General features: G+C 27.9%; 2 protein-coding genes across 2 annotated transcripts; both read left to right on the top strand.

Moving 5' to 3' along the window:
• Positions 1-2,226: 2,226 nt before the first annotated feature.
• Positions 2,227-12,490, top strand: LOC111317427 (homeobox protein knotted-1-like 6). Its single transcript, XM_022919854.2, has 5 exons — positions 2,227-2,752; positions 3,338-3,457; positions 3,537-3,672; positions 11,739-11,983; positions 12,114-12,490. The coding sequence occupies exons 1-5, from the start codon at positions 2,462-2,464 to the stop codon at positions 12,270-12,272; spliced, it is 951 nt and encodes a 316-aa protein (XP_022775589.2). The 5' UTR covers positions 2,227-2,461; the 3' UTR covers positions 12,273-12,490.
• A 4,605-nt stretch (positions 12,491-17,095) lies between these two features.
• On the top strand, positions 17,096-19,008 carry LOC111317892 (2-phytyl-1,4-beta-naphthoquinone methyltransferase, chloroplastic-like). The gene is made up of 5 exons (XM_089753353.1): positions 17,096-17,363; positions 17,803-17,931; positions 18,043-18,110; positions 18,341-18,440; positions 18,908-19,008. The coding sequence occupies exons 1-5, from the start codon at positions 17,096-17,098 to the stop codon at positions 19,006-19,008; spliced, it is 666 nt and encodes a 221-aa protein (XP_089609479.1).
• The last annotated feature ends 26 nt before the right edge of the window (positions 19,009-19,034 follow it).

Raw genomic sequence — 19,034 nt, forward strand, 5'->3', positions numbered from 1 at the left:
ATAAGGCCTTAAAAGTTAGGTTAAGCTGAGCTTGAGCTTGTTTATAATTTTTTCATATTCTGTTTAAGCCTGACCCAGCCCATAAACAGGTTTAGTTATGAGCGCACAAATTTTAATTAAAAAGAATAAATAAATTATGTTTTATATTATATTTACGAGTTATATTTTTTATGAAGACAAATAAAAAAGAAATATAAATTAATTGATTGATTTTTTTAATTTATTGTAAATTATAATTTTTTAAATAATTAAAAAGAAAAAAAAACAATAAATGAGAGAAAAAATGATAGAAAAAAATCAATATAAATCACATTCTATTTAATTTTTTATATTTAATACAATAATTTTAGTTTTAACTTTTTTATTATCCATTTTCATATATATTTTATTTTTTCTTTCTCTTAAATTCTAAATTTTCTCCTTTAACTCTCTTCTATCTCCTATTTTCTCATTTTTTAGTGTAAAATTTTTTTCATAAAAAAGAACTATACATAATTTTTCATAAACGAAGCTTGTTCAAACATTAATTACCTAAGTAATAAATATTCTCCACATGGGCTCAGGTAGAATATACTTATATAGTCAATTTTGTACCATTCAAAAGGTAATTAATAACTTTTATAATGAGTTTTCTTATGTATATATAATGCATACACCCTAAAATTAGGATGAAATTTTATAGTTAAAGTTTGTTAAGTTTGTTGTTAAAATTTATTAAATAAAAATTAAAATAAAAAAATTCAAATCAATAAATTGAAATATCTTCCAATATAAATCAACTGAACATAATTTCAAAAATTTTTAATAAATTTTGATATGTTTTGTAAAAAATTTTACTAAAAATTTTAACAAATTTTTGTAATTGAATAAATATAATTTAAATTTAAATTATAAATAATATTTTAATAATATTATGATATTATTAATCTTTTTGTTGAACTTCATTAGCCAATCAATTTAAATTTTAGATTAAAATTTTTATTGAATAAAATTTTATAAACTTTACCTACAAATTTTTTTTTCAAAAGTGAAAGTAATATAAATAATTAAATAGAAAACTCAAAAACAAAAACAAAAAGTAAATAACTACTACTAATAAAAAAAAAACCCAAGACAGATCCTTTCTTTAGCTTAACATTTAGTAGACCTAACAATTTCAGACACGATACAGTAATACAACATGAAAATAACATAAAAAAAATTATATATGTGTTTTAAAAAATGTATTTCACATTTATTTGTGTCGACGCATATTTTAATACGACACAATTTATGTCGTATATGTGTTGATTCGTTTAAACACGTAACACGATATAAATAACACGTTTAATTTAATCTTATCATATAAGTACACGTTTAATATATTTAACACGTTTAATATATTTTTTATATTTATTTTAATTGAATATAAAGATATAAAGATTATTTTAATTTTTAATCTTTTAATTATGATACTTAATTAGCTATTTAATTTCTTATAAAAATTATTTTAAACATTTAATTGTGATACTAAATTAATAATTATTCTAAAATTATTTTTGTATATTAATAATATAAATATAAATATTTGTATTATATATTATTATTTTATTCTTTAATTTTTAATAATTCATTTTAAATTTGATATTAAAAATTAATATAATTATATAATATAAATATATATTAAAAAAAATATATTAAATACATATTAATTGAGTATTAAATTTTTTTATTTTTTTAATATGTAAGTACTTTTTTATGTTATTAATATGTCAAATTTATTAAGTTATAAATGATAGATAGTTTATAATTATTTATTATTTTAATCATATTCTTATATATATTCGTGTTAATTGTATTTATTTATATATTCATATTAATCATATATGTTTACGTATATTCATATTATTGATATTTATTCATGTCATATTTAAATAAATAAATTATATATATATTAACCGTATCATATAATATATATATTAAATATATCATATTTATATTTAAAATTTAAATATAATTTATAATTTATATTATATTTATATTTTAATAATACATATCATTATACATATTAAATATTAAATATTAAATATGATATAAAGACTAACTCGAAAACACGTCTACCATTTAGCTAGAGCCGCACGGTAAAAAAGCTTACAGCATCTATTGTTTTTTACCCCTTAAAAAAACACTCCCCAACGCCACTACCGATTCTTCCGTCTCTCCAATTCCAGCAAACCTAATCTTTCAGTTTTTCATTTCAAAGTTAAAATAATAAAAAAGCTAATAATAACAAAATACTTAATAGTAATTATTTTTACCCAAAACCCCAAAATTCATAGTATTTCTTCGTTCTTGTGCCAAACCTGTTTACTTCTCTTATACCATTAACTTCAACTTTTTTTTTCTTAATCATTGATTTTTCTCATTTTATTTTGTTGCTTTTATAAGTTTTCTATTGTTGCCTTGAAAGACGCTCGCTTTCATGGATGAAATTTATGGTTTCTATTCCACGGGAGAGTACGCTTACAAGGCCTTGATGTCACCGGAAAACCTGATGCTTCCTTGTGATTACCAAGCTTGGCTTTGCTCTTTGGGTCGGATTCCCATGTTTGGATCCGACGAGTTAATCTCTTCTGCCTCCGCCATATCCGAAACTGCTTCTATCACCCTTGAAATTCAACGAGAAGAAGACACGTCAAGTGTGATCAAAGCCAAAATCGCTTCACATCCTTCTTATCCTCGTTTACTTCAAGCTTATATTGATTGTCAGAAGGTGAAATTAAAAAAATAAAAACTAATTAAAGGGTTTCTCTTTTCTATTTCTGGTGCAAACAAATCACTGAAAGGATGCTGCTTGTTAAAGAACTTTAAGCATTCCCCCCCCCCCCCTTTTTTTTTCTTTAGGGTCGTTGAATATGATGTTATATATGTAAAACGGTGGCGATGATATGTTCCGACTTCAAGATAAGATTCAAAAAAGAAAAGAAAAGAAAGGGGAAAGCTTTCTCTACAGTTGCGTTGTAAATTTCCGCCTTAAACGAGGGTTTACTTTGGTTTTTGAAAGTTAGACGCAAAGGATTTTACTTTTGAACCGCTCAGCAGCTGTGGTTGGTAGCATGAAGCATTTTCTTTTCTACTGCGTATATTATGGAGAAAGTTTGTGCTGGTTTCTTTTTTCATTTTCAAGATCCAACTCTTTTCTTACTCTTATTAAAGCAACTTTCTTACTCGATTAATTCCCATGATTTTATGGGAAATATGTGATGGAATTCATGAAATAGAGTGTGTATGAGGTTTTGTTGGAGAAGAATTTTACTTATTTGTGTCTTGTTCTAATCTTTATTTTTCTTTTTTAAAGGTTGGGGCACCTCCGGAGATAGTGAGTGTATTAGATGAAATTCTGAGAAAGAACGATGTTAACAAGCGGGACATCATGCCAACCTGCTTGGGAGCCGACCCTGAGCTCGACGAGTTCATGGTCTCTCTCTCTCTCCTCTCTCTGTGCTCTTAGGTTTCCTTTGGTTTTTCATCACATGATATATAAGATGTTTGTTCAGGAAACTTACTGCGACAGATTGGTGAATTACAAATCCGATCTTTCAAAGCCTTTTGATGAAGCGACCACCTTTCTAAACAAGATTGAAATGCAGCTTCGAAATCTCAGCAAGGTTGCTTCCATTAGAGGCCCTTCTGGTCAGTCATCTCTCTCTCTTTCTCAGAAATCTAGTATCAATCCTGTATCCCAGTCATATTTCTTTTGAATTAATTTATTCTTTGTTTAATTTTTGGATTCTTGGTTTTTGTGCTATTCCAAATTCTCTGTCACTCTATCTATCCCTGCAATCCGATCTTGATATTTGATTAAGAGCGATCAAATAATATTATGCATTATTTTAATTTTTTATAATTAAATAAATGTATAAAAAATAAAATTCATCAATTAACTAATTTTATTTAAAATTATAAGTAATTATTTTTAAATATATGTAAAATAAATCAATTATTAAAAATACTTTTTATAAGAAACAAGAAAAATAAAATACATTATTAAGTGAATAAAGTTGAAAATTCGAGATTATAAGCAAATATACTTTCTAATCTTTTACAAAATGGTTTCAATCTTAATTATTTATAAAAAAAATTTTGCATGAGAAAGATATTTAAGGTATAATTGAAAGTAAAAAATTATATGAAAAAGAGAAATTATAGTCCCCGAAGGCAAAAGCAAAACATGTTTCATATTTGAAGATTTGAAATCTTGTTGAATTAATTAAGTTATAATATAATGAATTAATTTTAAATTTTTTTATAATGATGAAATTAAAATAATAACCATGATATTAAATTAAAAATCAAAATTTAAATTCAATAAATAAATATATCAAAAAATTATTTAAACTAGTCAAAAAAATATTAAGCAAGGGAAATTGAGAAAAGGGGTGTGCACAGGTGTTGAGATAACAAAACCTGCAAACGAATTTCATAGGGGTATACAGTGATGCAAACAATATAAGCTATTTTTTGATTTGGTGTCGAAACCACAAGCATCATAATGGAAAATTTGTGTTTTACAACAAATTGAAATATATGAAGTTGCAATTTATATACTGTGATATGAAGTTGCAATTTATATATTACGGTGTTTTTAACCTATTACCGTCCGCCTGTGCCTGCATTATCTGCTCCTTTTACCGAACAATTTTACCCCAAAGAGCTAAAGAAGCTAACATCGGTCTAAAACTTCCAACGAATCATCCCATCGACTATCAGGCAAAACTTGGGTATGTGGTTTCCTGGTGCATCATAGCATGGATCATGGAACCCACAAAGAGGACGACAACCATTCTTTTCCTAGTCATAGGCATAGATGTCATCTATCTCTATCCTTTTGTGCAAAAGAACCCACTAATGATGCCAACAGTACTCAAAGTATAATACATCGTTTCGGGTATATATTGTCAATAATAATACTAACACTAACAGACAACAAAAAACCCTAGAGATGAAATAGACCTGCGTCTTTGGTTAGTCACTGTACTGTTCCTATCTTAACTTCCCCTTGTTGGGTATGTAATCTGAAAATTTTCTTTTCCAACATAGTTGGGGTGGGTATGATTTCATATCTCTTCTACCTCATTTGTTTTGTGCCAAATGAATGAACGTAAAAATGGTAAGTGTTCAGCAATGGTGAAATACGGATTAACCCTCTCTCTCCAATTCAATCAGTGTTTATCCGGGGCTTGCCTTTGCCCCCTCATCTTTGTCATTTTCTTTTCTTTCCTGTTGTTATTGGTTTCGTTTTTATTACTATTATATCTTCGTTTTGCTGTATGTGTCAGAGGAAAATCAATCCTGAAAGAAACACCTTTTTGTGTTTTGAGATTCTGAATTGACGTTTCAGAGTTCGGTGATGCCATGCGAAGTAGTTGCTTTATAGTGTAAAAACAATGATATTTACCTCAGCTGTTTCTTTTTGCAATGCCTCAGATGATGCAAAAACGTATTTAGCGCCTCTTAAAGGACAAAGGATAGGGCCAATTAATTGAGTTGTTTGAACCTTTGGACTATCTTATGTCATTTTTTTCCCAAGGGGTCTTCTTTTTTCTTACTCTCCAGTTATTATTGAAGCATATTCTCCTCGAAAACCTTGTTATTTTGGTCCTAAAGTGAAGGTTGCTTTGGTCTGTGTGGTACATGAGGTATTGGTCGGGTGAGCATATCTGACCATCTGCTTGCTAACAGTTACGTATTCCTTTCGGAAATGAATGTTTGGTTGAGAAGTAAAGACCACGAGATTCACCATTAATGCTAACCCTTTTGAAGTTTGGTGAAAGTAGTCTTCCTGACCGAAAGGTCCAATTTAAAAAAGTGTTAACTTATTTTCCTAGGTACACAATCGATTACGATAATCACTTAGTTTATGTATTCTGCTGTGTTTTAAAACCATATACCGTACTGTGGTCCTGGTGAAGTACTTTATGAGTTATGAACGTTTGAGTTCCTATCATTTTTTTTATCAGGTTACATGCAAATCAATACAACAGATCATGTTGGAATCAAAAGCTATCAGATCCTCGTTATATTCTGGTCTCTTGGTAATTTGTATTCATATGAAATTAGTTGAGGAAGCAACAGGTACCATTGTTACATGGATCATGATAGGGTGTTGGGACATGGGTTTGCCATGTTTTTTACAATTTTGTACATTAACTATGAGGATCTTGATGTCGTACCCGTATAGATAGTGAAGTGTCCAAGTAGTGTCCTACATTAGGCTAAAGTGAAAAGTTCATGTAACATAGACAAGCACTACTTAATGTATAGGGTGGTATGATATTGTTAGTAATAATTTCTGTGCAACCTGTGAGAAAGGAGGCAGCAGCAGCACCATGGGACAGCTGATAATGAAACAATTGGTGGTTCCAAAGCAAATTGCTTTTAGAAAAAGAAAAAAAATTGTGGTAAAAAGTCCCGATATAATCGGGTGGCCGGAGTTTCACATGGACGCCCGCAGATTTCGCTGTGAAGCCAACGGGCTTCTCATCCGGAAAGCAGATGAGTCGTTCAATTGTTCAACGCTCTCTCTCTAGTGGAGTCTGCTCTCCGCTGCGGTGTTTGGCGTTCTCATTTGCGTGGGACATTTTATGTTTCCCTGCGGTTGATGGGTCTCTCTTTGGCTTACTATGCATCACACGTGTCTGCATGATAGCTCAGAACTGGGCTCCTTGTTTGGTGCCAGCTGCCCACTTCTTTGCCTCACCTTTTTCGTCCTGCTTTTGTGGGAGTTTCCTTTGTCTCTTCGGTCCTCTCATTGTTGAAGGCTTTGCCTTTTCTCCAATGTTCTGTCCATTCGCACGCTCATAACTTCGATGCCCTTTACAATCTTACTGGAAAAAGGAATTTTCTTTCCCCACCACCGGTGCCTTTGCCCACACCTCTTCCATGCTTCTAATTCATAACTACTATCAACAATTTGTTTCCTATTTATGAAATAAAAAACCTATCAATCAATACTGCCAAATGGGTGTTCAAGATGAATGTCATTCTTTCACGAGGTGAAAAGACTAATTATAATCTATAAAGATTTTCCAAGTTTTTATTTAAATTTTAAAAAAGATAAAATTAGGGGAATACATTATTTCAGTGCAATATTTTAGACAGTGTAGTCTTGTTTAATTACAATAGACGAATTTACAAAGAAGTCGCAACATAGAAATTGGGCACTGTAAAATTGGACTTTGTTCAATCAATTGTGTTTTGTCTCCCGCCTTAGATTTGTTGGGTGACCATATCAAGAACTAGGATAAGAGAATGGGCCATTATGGGATGATAAGCTGGTAAAGAGATTTGCTGGGCACTATATGTCACAATTAATAATAATTTTTTTTGAAATTTAATAAAATTTATAAATTATTCAGTTTTTCAAATTAAAATAAAATATATTATACATTTAAGATAAATAATTATAAAGCATATATTTGATATAATTCTAACAATCTATAAATTTTAAATTCAAAATTTTTTTGATAAAAAAATAAATTTTAATTATTTGAGTTAATTTTTTATTATTATAATTAATAATAATTAGTAATTGGGAAGCGTAGCTCTCGGTTGCTTAGTTAAAAAAAAAAAAAAAGCTTTTGTTCGCCTGCTAACTATGTTCCACTTCAAATTGTTCAAATTGTTCAAATGGTTCATCTTGCTTTCAAATCTTTTGATAACTTATCGTCCATGTTTTTGGGAGAAGGGTGACAAGTTTTTCATTTGAGATTTGCTTTGAAATATGAACATGTCTAAGAGTTCTGTTGTTGTTGTTTCTGACGAAACTGGTTTTGAAGGTTTGCAAGTTGAATCTTTAGGCTCTTCATTTCTTTCTCTTGTTCAGTGAAAGCATAAGTGAATCCAGTGTTGGTTTCAACCATATATCTAAATTTTTGATCAAGTGTTATTATCCTTGACTGAATTTCAAGAATAATATTTTGAATATTGACAAGGCTGCCAGTTTAAAACTGCTTTAGCATAAGAAACACTTTTTTTGTTCCCATATTCATCTCTATCAGTGGGAATGGGGATTTTTGGAATGTGTTTGTATTGATCTTTATGAAACTCTTGAAAAGGAGGAAAATTTTAGCTTTGGTAGGTTGGTTGCATCATTGAAATTGTGGTAAAGGCTGGGTGGAATCTTGGATGGAATCTAGTTTTTGTGTGGGTTGATTTGAGTAGGTTTGAGAGAGTGATTTTTCTTTCTTAGGATAGATGATATAGTAGTCAAACTTTCTTGAAGGTTCACTATATTGCTGTAGAATTCCCACTCCCAAAGCTCAAAACCCTTCTCCATCTTTTTCAACAGTCAACCATTAATCCAACCAAACACCAGTTGGACCCTACTCAGCAACATCTCAAGTTTTTCTTCACCTGGTTCAGACCCATTCCCATTTGGATTCAATGGATTGAAACCTATGAGATATATACAAAAGTTTTTGGGTAAGACAAGAGGGTTTGCTATGGTTTGGGCTGCACCAGTGTCAAAAAAAGCTATGACTATTATAAGAGGGAAATGTTTGTGAGGAAAGATCTGAACTGAAGCTAAGGGCAATTTTGGAGGTTGGAGAGTTTGGATTTTTTGGAGTTCTTAGACTGATATATACTCATAACATTGATCATCTGTGAAGTCATCTGAGTATTCTGAGTAGTCTGAATCTGTAAACTCAGCATCATCAAACTGCTTGATCATAAACAGGGATCTTTCAGTCTGCTCATCATCAAGGGAGAAAATTGATTTAAGATCATCATCTGAGAGATTGATACCAGAGATATTAGTAATGTCTTAGATCATCTTGACTGATTTTTTGTCTGACTTGGTAATTCTAAAAAAAATGTCCTGATTTTCCACAAAAAAAACATTTTGAATTTTTGATCTTTGGATCTTTCTTCTTTCTTGCAAATTTGAATCTTTGAAATCTTTTGGGCTTATCAGCATATCTGAAGAGCTTCTTATGTCTGGGTCTGAAAAAAATTGGAGGTCTGAAAGGTTTGAATCTTCTGAAATGCTTCTTTTTCTTGTTGTTGCAAAAACATGTGGGATCTTTGGAAGAACATTTTATTTGAAGTCCTGAGGATGAGTAAGAGCATGGCTTTTCTAACTTTTTGGAGTTGTGCACCAGGGTTTTTATGTATTTGTGTTCTTTGCAAATTTTATCAAGTGCTTTCAACATCATCTTGTAGATATCTCCAAGGGTCATAGATCTAACATCAAAAGATCTGAGATTCAACTGGGTCCTTGTTTGGTGTGCAAGTTCTTCTGAAACAGAATTGAGGAAGGCTTACTTTAAGTTGACATCATCGAATCCACCAAGTATGTAAAAATACTGAAAGAATTATTGATAGTGTTTATCATGGTCTTTTGGATGGAGAGAACATCATTTTAGTTTGAAGAATTGTTCTCTGATCTTTTCTAATCTGTGAGTTTCTTGTCCACAAAAGATTGCTGCAAATTGAGAGACAACTTCTGTGATTGTTGGGCATTGAAAAAACTGGAGTTGTCTGTATTCACCATTGTTGTCCCAAAAGTTTTTCAGAGTGCCAACTAGTCTGGAAACAAATCTAATCAATATTGTATTCATCGTAATATTGGGATAAGAGTTTAATTCAACTAGTCCCCATGCTAAAAACTCTTGGAATCTTGAGGGCCATTTTGAAGGAAGAATATCATCAATGGTAAAAACTGAGAACTTTGATGTCGAAGGAGGAACATATGATTATTGTGGAGGAGGGTGTTGTTCAACATCTATTGCATCAAGGTTGTGAACTTTTGGAGTATCATTTGAAACTTCAACTGTTGGTTCTGTCATGCAGATCTGAGGGAGCATTATTTCATCTGAGTCATCAGTATCATCTGCTTCAACTTAGTGTGACCGACAATGGACGTAACCATACGCTATTCTATTTCTTTGCCCGGTTCGCCATGTCATTTCCTTTCGGTCACGATGTTGATAAAGTCTGAAAGTGTGCAGTGCTTGAGTCTCTAACTATTAATAGTCATTGGGGATGGCGGGTTTGTTAAAGTCTATTGCTGCCCTATCTCGTCCTGCCTCTCTATAGTCTCTGTTGCCTTTGTAACGAGTACCAGGCTCTATAAAATCTATCCATAAAGCATAAGCTGCCTGCTATAGCTGCATGCTTAAACACCTCATCTGTATTCAACTGAAGCGGTACACTGCACACCCATTTGAATGTCATCTTCCAATGCAGTTGGCTATTTTTTGATAGCCAGTGGAGCTAAAATTTTGACTGTACCGTGGAACTTTTGCTTTCTCTAACCGCTGTTTTGTTTATTTTTGCTCCTTCCTCTTTTCATGTTTTTTTTTTTTTTAATTTTGTTACCTTTTTAATTATTAATTATTTAAGTGATAAATAAATTTATATTGTTGATTTATATTTGTTAATGTATTTGTATTTTTTACTTAAATATTTTCAAATTATTTATTCTTGTTAATTCTTTTATTATTTATTATTTGACATAAAAATAATTTTATTTTTTAATTATTTTTTAATTTTATAAATAATAAATAATTTAAAATTTTTATTATATATAACATTTAATCGTATCTTTAATGATTATTTTATCATTTTATTATATTTTATCTTATTATTATCATTGTATTTATATCTAAACACATATATTATTATTGATTTTAATTTTATTATTATAATTTTTAATTTTTCTATTATAATAATTAATTTTATATTCATTGCTATTTTTATTTTCATCGGTGTTAATATCTCTGTCATTCAAATGGACTCTTAGCGTTCGTCAATTTGAACTAGATAAATTTGGAGTAGTTCAATCTTAAATCTATAGGTATACACATATTATAAATATATGTAAAAGATGATGTTATAAATGAATTTTGTATTATGAAAAATAAAATAAAATTAAAGATTTATATTAACTTATTAATGAATTTGATTGGAAACCAAAAGATCATAAAGTAGTTTCCAATCTTTTTTTTTTGGTAATATGATTGTGCATGTGGAGCATTTTTCCTCAGGTTCATGGAATTCTATTCCTTAAGATTATAATTAAATATTATATTTATAATTGTAATTATCCAACAAAATAAAATATAATTAGATAAATTTAACATAAAATTAAATTAAACAAACACAATGAGATTTAAACTTAAAATTTGAGGATTTTACGATTTTTTTCACACTTCTTATTGGCTAAGGAATCCGATTCCCAGAAATGAAATTTTCTTTTAAGTTTGCGTAGTTGTGGAGTATTGGTGGGGATGCTAATCTTGTAACAATGCAATCTTTTACGCATATCTAGCTTGCCAATTGGCGTTGGATAGATAAATGATTTTCTTTGTTACTTAAAAATCAGCGTAAACTTTAATTATTTCATTTAAAGGATAATAAATGCACTTTAAATTAAAAATCTATGATTGAAATTTAATAATTTTAAATTCAATATAAAAATAATTAAAAAATAAAAATAATTTGAGTAAATATTCACCCATTGGTTAAGATATATATATATATATGTATATATATATATATATATATATAAAGTAATTTTTCTAAAATATTGTTGCTGAAATTTGGGTAAGTCTGATTCTTTAAACAATGCATTATGTCGGATATTTCTTTACTTAATTACTTTTCAACTATTCCAGAATTTATTCCGAGAGATCAGAATGATCAAACTTGTGGTTTTCCTGTGTTTTTGTTTTCCTGTGTTTTTCCCTGGCCAGACGAATCTGCTCTATCATCAGACGAAGATTTTAGTGGTGGGGAGGTAGATGCACACAAAGCACAGCCCAGAAATGAAGACAGAGGTCTCAAAGATAGGCTGTGTCGTAGATTTGGCAGTCACATTGGCACCTTGAAGCTGGAGTTTTCAAAGAAGAAGAAGAAGAAGAAAGTAAAACTACCAATAGAAGCAAGACAAAAGTTGCTTGAGTGGTGGAATGTTCACCATAAATGGCCATATCCAACGGTAAATTCTTCCCATCCGGCCTGCTGTATTACATACAATATTTATGCATCCTTGTGGAATATTACTTGTCTTTGAACTATAGAGCTCTGAGAAATATTACCATTCCCAATTTTTGTTGGTCATAATTCAGGGAGCTGATAAGATAGCATTGGCTCAATCAACGGGACTAGACCAGAAACAAATCAACAACTGGTTTATAAATCAAAGAAAGCGGCACTGGAAACCATCTGAGAGCATGCAATTCGCGGTTACGGATAATCTGTCAGGAAAATTCTTTGCAGAGGACTGAAGGTCAAGTACATACTCAAATGCATATCACGATCATCAATTATATTCTAAATTATTTTGTTTTGCCTTACATTCCAGTTATATTTTGAATGCAAAAATGTTTTGCGGCCTCTACTGAGATTGGAATATGCTTATTTCATGGGAAAGAAAATAATTGTAATTCATTCCATGTTTATTCTCCCATCGACCAGTAATTGCAACTAAAAACCTTGAAGATTTGGATGATTTCTTTCGCTTTTTTCCTTATAAAAATTTTAAAGTAGACATTATGGTAGGGTTTGGTATAATTTTGAAGATCATCATGATAACATAATCATGAAAGTGATCTTCTTATCAAGTAATTTTGTTACTTGTGTTTTGAAATCATTTTATTTGATTAATAATTATTAATTCATATGAATTAAAAATTATTATATTTGGTATTATTAAAAATTAAAAATTATTTTGTTTAAAAATACGAAATTAATCATGCATATTATAATAGTTATATAAGTTAATAATTTTAATATTATTTAAAGATAATAATTTGTAAAATATAGTAATACTTTATTTATTTTATAATAAATTATAAAAAATTATTAAATTGATAAATATAGTTATTAGATAAATTGATTTTTATAATATAAATTATGTAAAAAATATTTGAATCAAAAAATATAACTAATCTATTAAAATCATAATAAAAAATTATATTATATATAAAATATAAATATATAAAAAATACACAAATTATTTTTTAACTTGATACAATATATAACAAGTACAGTAAATATTATAAAAAATAATTACAATTTTAAGTGAAATCAAATTTGTAGTTCATATATTCAATAAGTAATATTGACTATATTAATTTTATACATCACTTCACTTCAATAATAAAAATTTTTGAACTTTTAAAATAAAAATTAAATCACTCTCCAAAGTAATAATTTTGGACTATTGAAAGTGATCAAATCACTATATTTTTTGAGAGATCACCAATATCAAACATTGTCAATATCTGTAAGGATTGCTTGTTAATGTCCCATGTGGCTTTATAATATTAAAAAATATCTAACGAGATAACTGTGTCAAAAAAATTTTAATCATATATATATATATATATTAAATCTGATTATCAAATAATTTCAATTAAATAATATTCGATTAAATGGATAAAGTTTTAATAATGGGTAAGAATTCAAATCTTGTTATTTACCAAAAATTTTTAATATAAAAAGTCAATTTTAATTTTGAACCAGTTTAACTCTCTTAGAAAACCTAATCCAATGGATTTAATTGATTCTTCGTCCATTCAATATCCCTTTGATTTCAGGTCCACATTTTTTATATATTAATGAATTTTTAGATTTTAAGAAAGAAAATAGTTTTAAAAAAGTGATATGAAGAGGAATATGTAATTTATGAAGTTTGTAGACTTTAAAAAATATAATATTTTTGTGTTTGATTAGAGGAATATAAATTTATTTAATAAAATTTTTTATTATATTATCTATAATAACATATAAATAATACTTGACAAATATGAAAATATAAAAATAATTTATTTATTTAATATTTTATAAATTTATAAATATAAATTATTTATATATTTAATTAAATATTTTAATATTAAAAAATTTTTATGCATTCATGAATGGATGTCGAAACATTTTACCTTATATAAATTTCGTGTACTATAGGAATGAACTTACCTTGTATGCTAATCTGCCTATTCATATTGTCTTAAAAACATTTTTCCTATGATTTTATACAAAAGAAAAGGATTAGGTCCCACCTTTCCAATTTATCCTCCCTTAGTCTCACACCCTTCCTAGTTTCAACAAAAGTTGTTAATATCATATCAGATAATATTTTTTTTTTTTTTAAAATATGTTATATACTGATATCAATTGTTTTGATATATTATTTCAAATTTTTTTATTTAACTCAAATATATTTATAAACGTGCATAAACTTATATATTATAATACTATTAATAATTTACAAAACAAATATGCAATATCTTCAAAAATCAAATAGATAAGTTTAAAAGTATAAAAGATAATGTCATAAATTTTTTATGATATTTAAATACTTAATCTAATCATATGAAATTTAAATAAGTATTTTTCATGTAATATTGTGATAAAAACAAAAAGATGAAAAAATTAACGAAAGCTTTATGATTGTTAAACTTTATAAAGGGAACATAATTACTTTTATTAAAAGAGATTGAAATACTTATAAACTTTGGTTTGAAAAAAATAAAGTATAAAATTTTAAACTTTTGTTTTAAAAAACAAAGTACAAAAGAAAATAAGTTACAATAAAAAAAAGAATTCAAATTTCAAGGGTTATTTTATCAATTAATTTTATTTTTATTAGGTTAAAAATAATTAAACAACAAAAAATAATTTAAAAATTATAAAATATATTTTACATTCACGTACCGATCAAAATATGTTAATTTATGAAAATTTATCAAAACCAATCGAAACTAACAAAAACAATTGATATTATCTGATGTCAAATCTAATATAAAAAAATCATTTTTAAGTATACTATATTTTAATATAACTGAAGTATATCGATTGATATAATCAATTTCAAAACAAAATTAATAAGTATTGTTCCAACCTTCTTTTATCTCTAGCGCCCCCCCCCCCCCCCCCCCCCGCCTCCACCTTTTTTTTTTTTAATCTTTGTGCTTTTTACCACATGTGGATGCTTTGAATCTCATGTTTCCACCGCCTATCGTCACTAATCTAGGTGATATTTTGTTGTAAGAAATGTAATTAATATTAAAAAAAGATTTTTTTAATAAAATTTATTTTTTTAAAAAATTATTATAACACATTTGGATAATATTTGATGCATAACAATATTGATAAGATATGATATAATTATTTTATATTTTATTTTATTTATATCTAAGAAGAATAATAAAAATTGTAAGAAGAATCAATATCCTCTTAGTATATGATTATTCAATCATCTTCAAGTGAAAATGATTATTTTTAATCTATATAATTAAACTTATATATCTAATTATACTAAAAAAAATTATATCAATAATTTAAATTACATAAATTTTGAAGTAAAATAATTTTGATAAATAAATAAATTATTTTATCTTAGTTATTACATATATCAAATATAAAATAGAATGATATTATTTAATCTAATCATATTTATAATATTATTTTATCTTATCCTATTATAATCTTATATATCAAATATAAATATTATTAGCGAAAGGTTTAGTACATTCACAAGACGATTAGGGTCTCTAAGACAACATGGTTTATATACAAAAGTTGATTTTATTGAACCTTTTTAAAATATAAAAATTTTCAATTTATTCTTTTAATAATGATGACGTTTTTAATTTTAAAAACATTGTCTTTGTTTTTGTTGAATAAAGACAATATTTTAAAAATAAAAAATATGATCTTTATTGAAATTATTAAATTTTAAAATTAAATTTTTTTATAATATGTTTTCAACAAAAATTAAAATTTTACTCTTAAAATGTTGTTTTTGTTGAAATTATAAAATTCTAAAACATAAATTTTTTATAATATATCTATTTAACATTTAAAAATAGCTTTCCTTTATCGTATTTCAGTATTGTTTTAATTTGTGAAATAAAATAAATGAAATTTTTATCATTTATTTTATTATTTTAGAAGATTACAAAGGATAATATAATCTGAAAATATAATTAAATGAGAGCAAATATGTAAAATTTTTATTTTTCTTCTAAAATCTACAAAAACTTGAAAAAAGAGAGTTTTTTTTTTTTTTATTTCTCTTACTTTTTTTATTTTTTATAAAAATATTAAAAAATTTACGAAATCACATTCCGTAAATTAAATTAAAAAAATCAAGTTACAAAAAAAAAATTCTGACAAGAAATTTGAATCATACTTTTTGAGTAAGAGATTATATTTCAACCAATGAAGTCAAATGAAAGAGTGCACAATCGGTTCTTGATCCATTCAATATCCATTCGATTTTCAGTCCCATTTTTTAATACATTAAGAAGAACTTGAATCCTACTCATTGGATAAAATATCCTACATTAAGTAATTAAACCAAATGTTGGGGTGCACAATGTCTCCACTTTTAAGTTTAGAAGATATAATTAATCTAGAAATGGTTTTCCAATAGAGATGAATTTTATTATTATAGTATCGATCAATATTAAATATTTTATTATATTTTAATTTTTACACTTTTAATTTTATTGATTATTATCATTATATTTGTAATTTTGTTTGATTATTTGATAAAAAAATAATCGAAAAATTTTCAAAATATTTTGATAATGAAAATGGTAGATTTTTTATTATACTTTCAATTTTGTCAATTTTTGAATTAAAATAATGAAATTTATTTCACAAAAATTTTATTAACAAAAATGAAAATATCAGTAAATTATATAATAACATTTTATAAAAATATTAATTTTAAAATTTTAAAAGTAAATTTACTTAATTTTAAAAATATATTTAAAATTATTTTTGTAAAATATTACTATATGATTTACTCACATACGTAACATTTATCATAATTTAGGGATGAAAACTTAAAAATCAGTAATAACAAGACAAAACGCGACAAGAACATGGGAGAGTCGATTTATTTATAATTTTGTATCATCACGTCGTAAGTCTTACTAGTAGAAACATTGGTGTTTTAAGAAATTAGCAGCTCGGAAAAAACGAAGTATCCGAGAAGATAGCGGGGTTGGTTTCAGCTTTTGCAGAAAATATTAATGGGCTGGGTTTGTTGTTTCGGCTGTATATTAATAAGAATTTACAAGTAAAGGATAGACATATGACATGTCACATCAGAATTCAGGAACTTAAACAAATAAAAAATGGCTCCTCTTCGACTCTCAGTTCCACACCTAGCTGCTTCCCGGTTCGCTGCGCTAGTGAGCGGCAGGAGCATTTTAACCGTATTGCCTCTCTTTACGATGATGTGAGTGAACTCTCCCTCTCTATTCCTATATTTAACAAATCAAAATACAATTACAGTTTATGTAGTAATGAAACAGAGCAAAAAGGGAAGATTCTGTGTTGGATTTGTGCTGTGGAAGCGGGTATCTAACGTTCCTCATGTCCGAGAAAGTTGGTTCCTACGGCAAAGTGTGTTTTGTTTTATGTGTTTATCACCATTGTTAGTTGTTACAATTTGTTGGCATTTTGGATTTTATGTAGCAGGAGAAATAAAATCTGGGTTGGTAAATTTGTAGATAACCGGCCTTGATTTCTCGAAGGAGCAACTATCAATTGCTTCATCACGGCAATACTTGCTTTCAAAGGCTTGCTACAATAACATTGAGTGAGCACTGGTAAATCTTGTCGTTAACTAACTAGTAATTTTATCTAACAATCCATGTTTAAGAAAATGAAAATGCTCTCCCCATAATACAGAGACCGTAGGTGAATCATTGCAAAGTATTATAATTGCCTATATAATCATTATAATTTTTATAATTGTTACATCACGAGGCAATTTGTGTTTGGAATTGAATCCAGATGGGTTGAAGGTGATGCACTTGATACCATTTTCTAATGGTTACTTTGATGCTATTACTATGGGTGGGCTACGTTATGTGGTTGATAAACGTCGAGCGATGCAGGAGATGTTTCGAGTTTTGAAGCCAGGTCCATAGACTAGTCAATCTTCCCTTTCTCTTGTTTGTTAATTAGGGGTTTTTTAATTAAATTGTAGCCTTAACTTGAATGGTAATGTTCTAAATTATCTTGGTTTTTCAGGCTTAAGGGTGTCAATCCTTGTCCTTGAGTTTAATAAAAGCACACATCCATTTACTGCCTTGTTTCAGGTAGCCGCAACTATTTTGTTCTTATTTTTGTTTCTATACCACTGCCTTGACTTAATATAAACCTTTATAAGTTTTTTTTTTTTTTTTTGGGAATGTTGTAAAGAGTCATGAATTAGTGATGAATGTCGTTCTGTGTCGGATAACCTTGCATTCATCATACATCTAGTTCAATACTGAAATATGCTGGTGACAACATAAACTAAATTTATCTTAATTTTTGCTTTGGAAAGGAATGGATGATTGATACTGTAGTAGTTCCAACAGCAACAGTTTATGGCCTTGCCAAGGAGAACAAGTACTTGAAAACTTCAATCAATGAATTTTTAACAGGTTCGTTGTCCTTCAATAGCCTATAGAACTATTCATGCTGAACTATACTTTTCAGCAATGATTCATTTTCTACATGCAAAAAATTCAGTCTTGGAAATCTAATTTTGTTTAATCTTGTTTATGAGTAGATATTTATAACTTATAGATTCTTGTAACTGAGGTGCCTATGAGATCTATTTCACTTTAACTTCCATTTTAGGTCTTCCTAGTCAGATATTCTTTGTAGACCAGACGTTTTTCTTTGCAAATGAAACTATTGTATATGCACCCCAATCTATGCAATAATGCTTTGGTCCAAATTAGTTTTATCTGTTTGCATTGCTTCTCAGAATGTTGAAACAATTGAGATTTTGATTTGTTGCAAACTGTAATTGGGCCTTAAAATGCATAACCAGAAATAATCTGAAGTCTAGGGAGGATGTAATACCGCCATAGCTTTTGTCTAAATGCTCTGTCCTCTGTTGTAGGGAAGGAATTGGAGAAACTCGCTTTAGATGCAGGGTTTTCTTTTGCCAGACATTATGAGATTGGTGGAGGCCTCATAGGGAATTTGGTAGCCACACGTTAAATGAAATTCATCCTTTGTCTTTTCTT

The sequence above is a fragment of the Durio zibethinus genome, chromosome 2 (genome assembly GCF_047325235.1).
Source record: "Durio zibethinus cultivar Kanyao isolate XHJ-2024 chromosome 2, ASM4732523v1, whole genome shotgun sequence".
Classification (NCBI taxonomy): domain Eukaryota; kingdom Viridiplantae; phylum Streptophyta; class Magnoliopsida; order Malvales; family Malvaceae; genus Durio; species Durio zibethinus.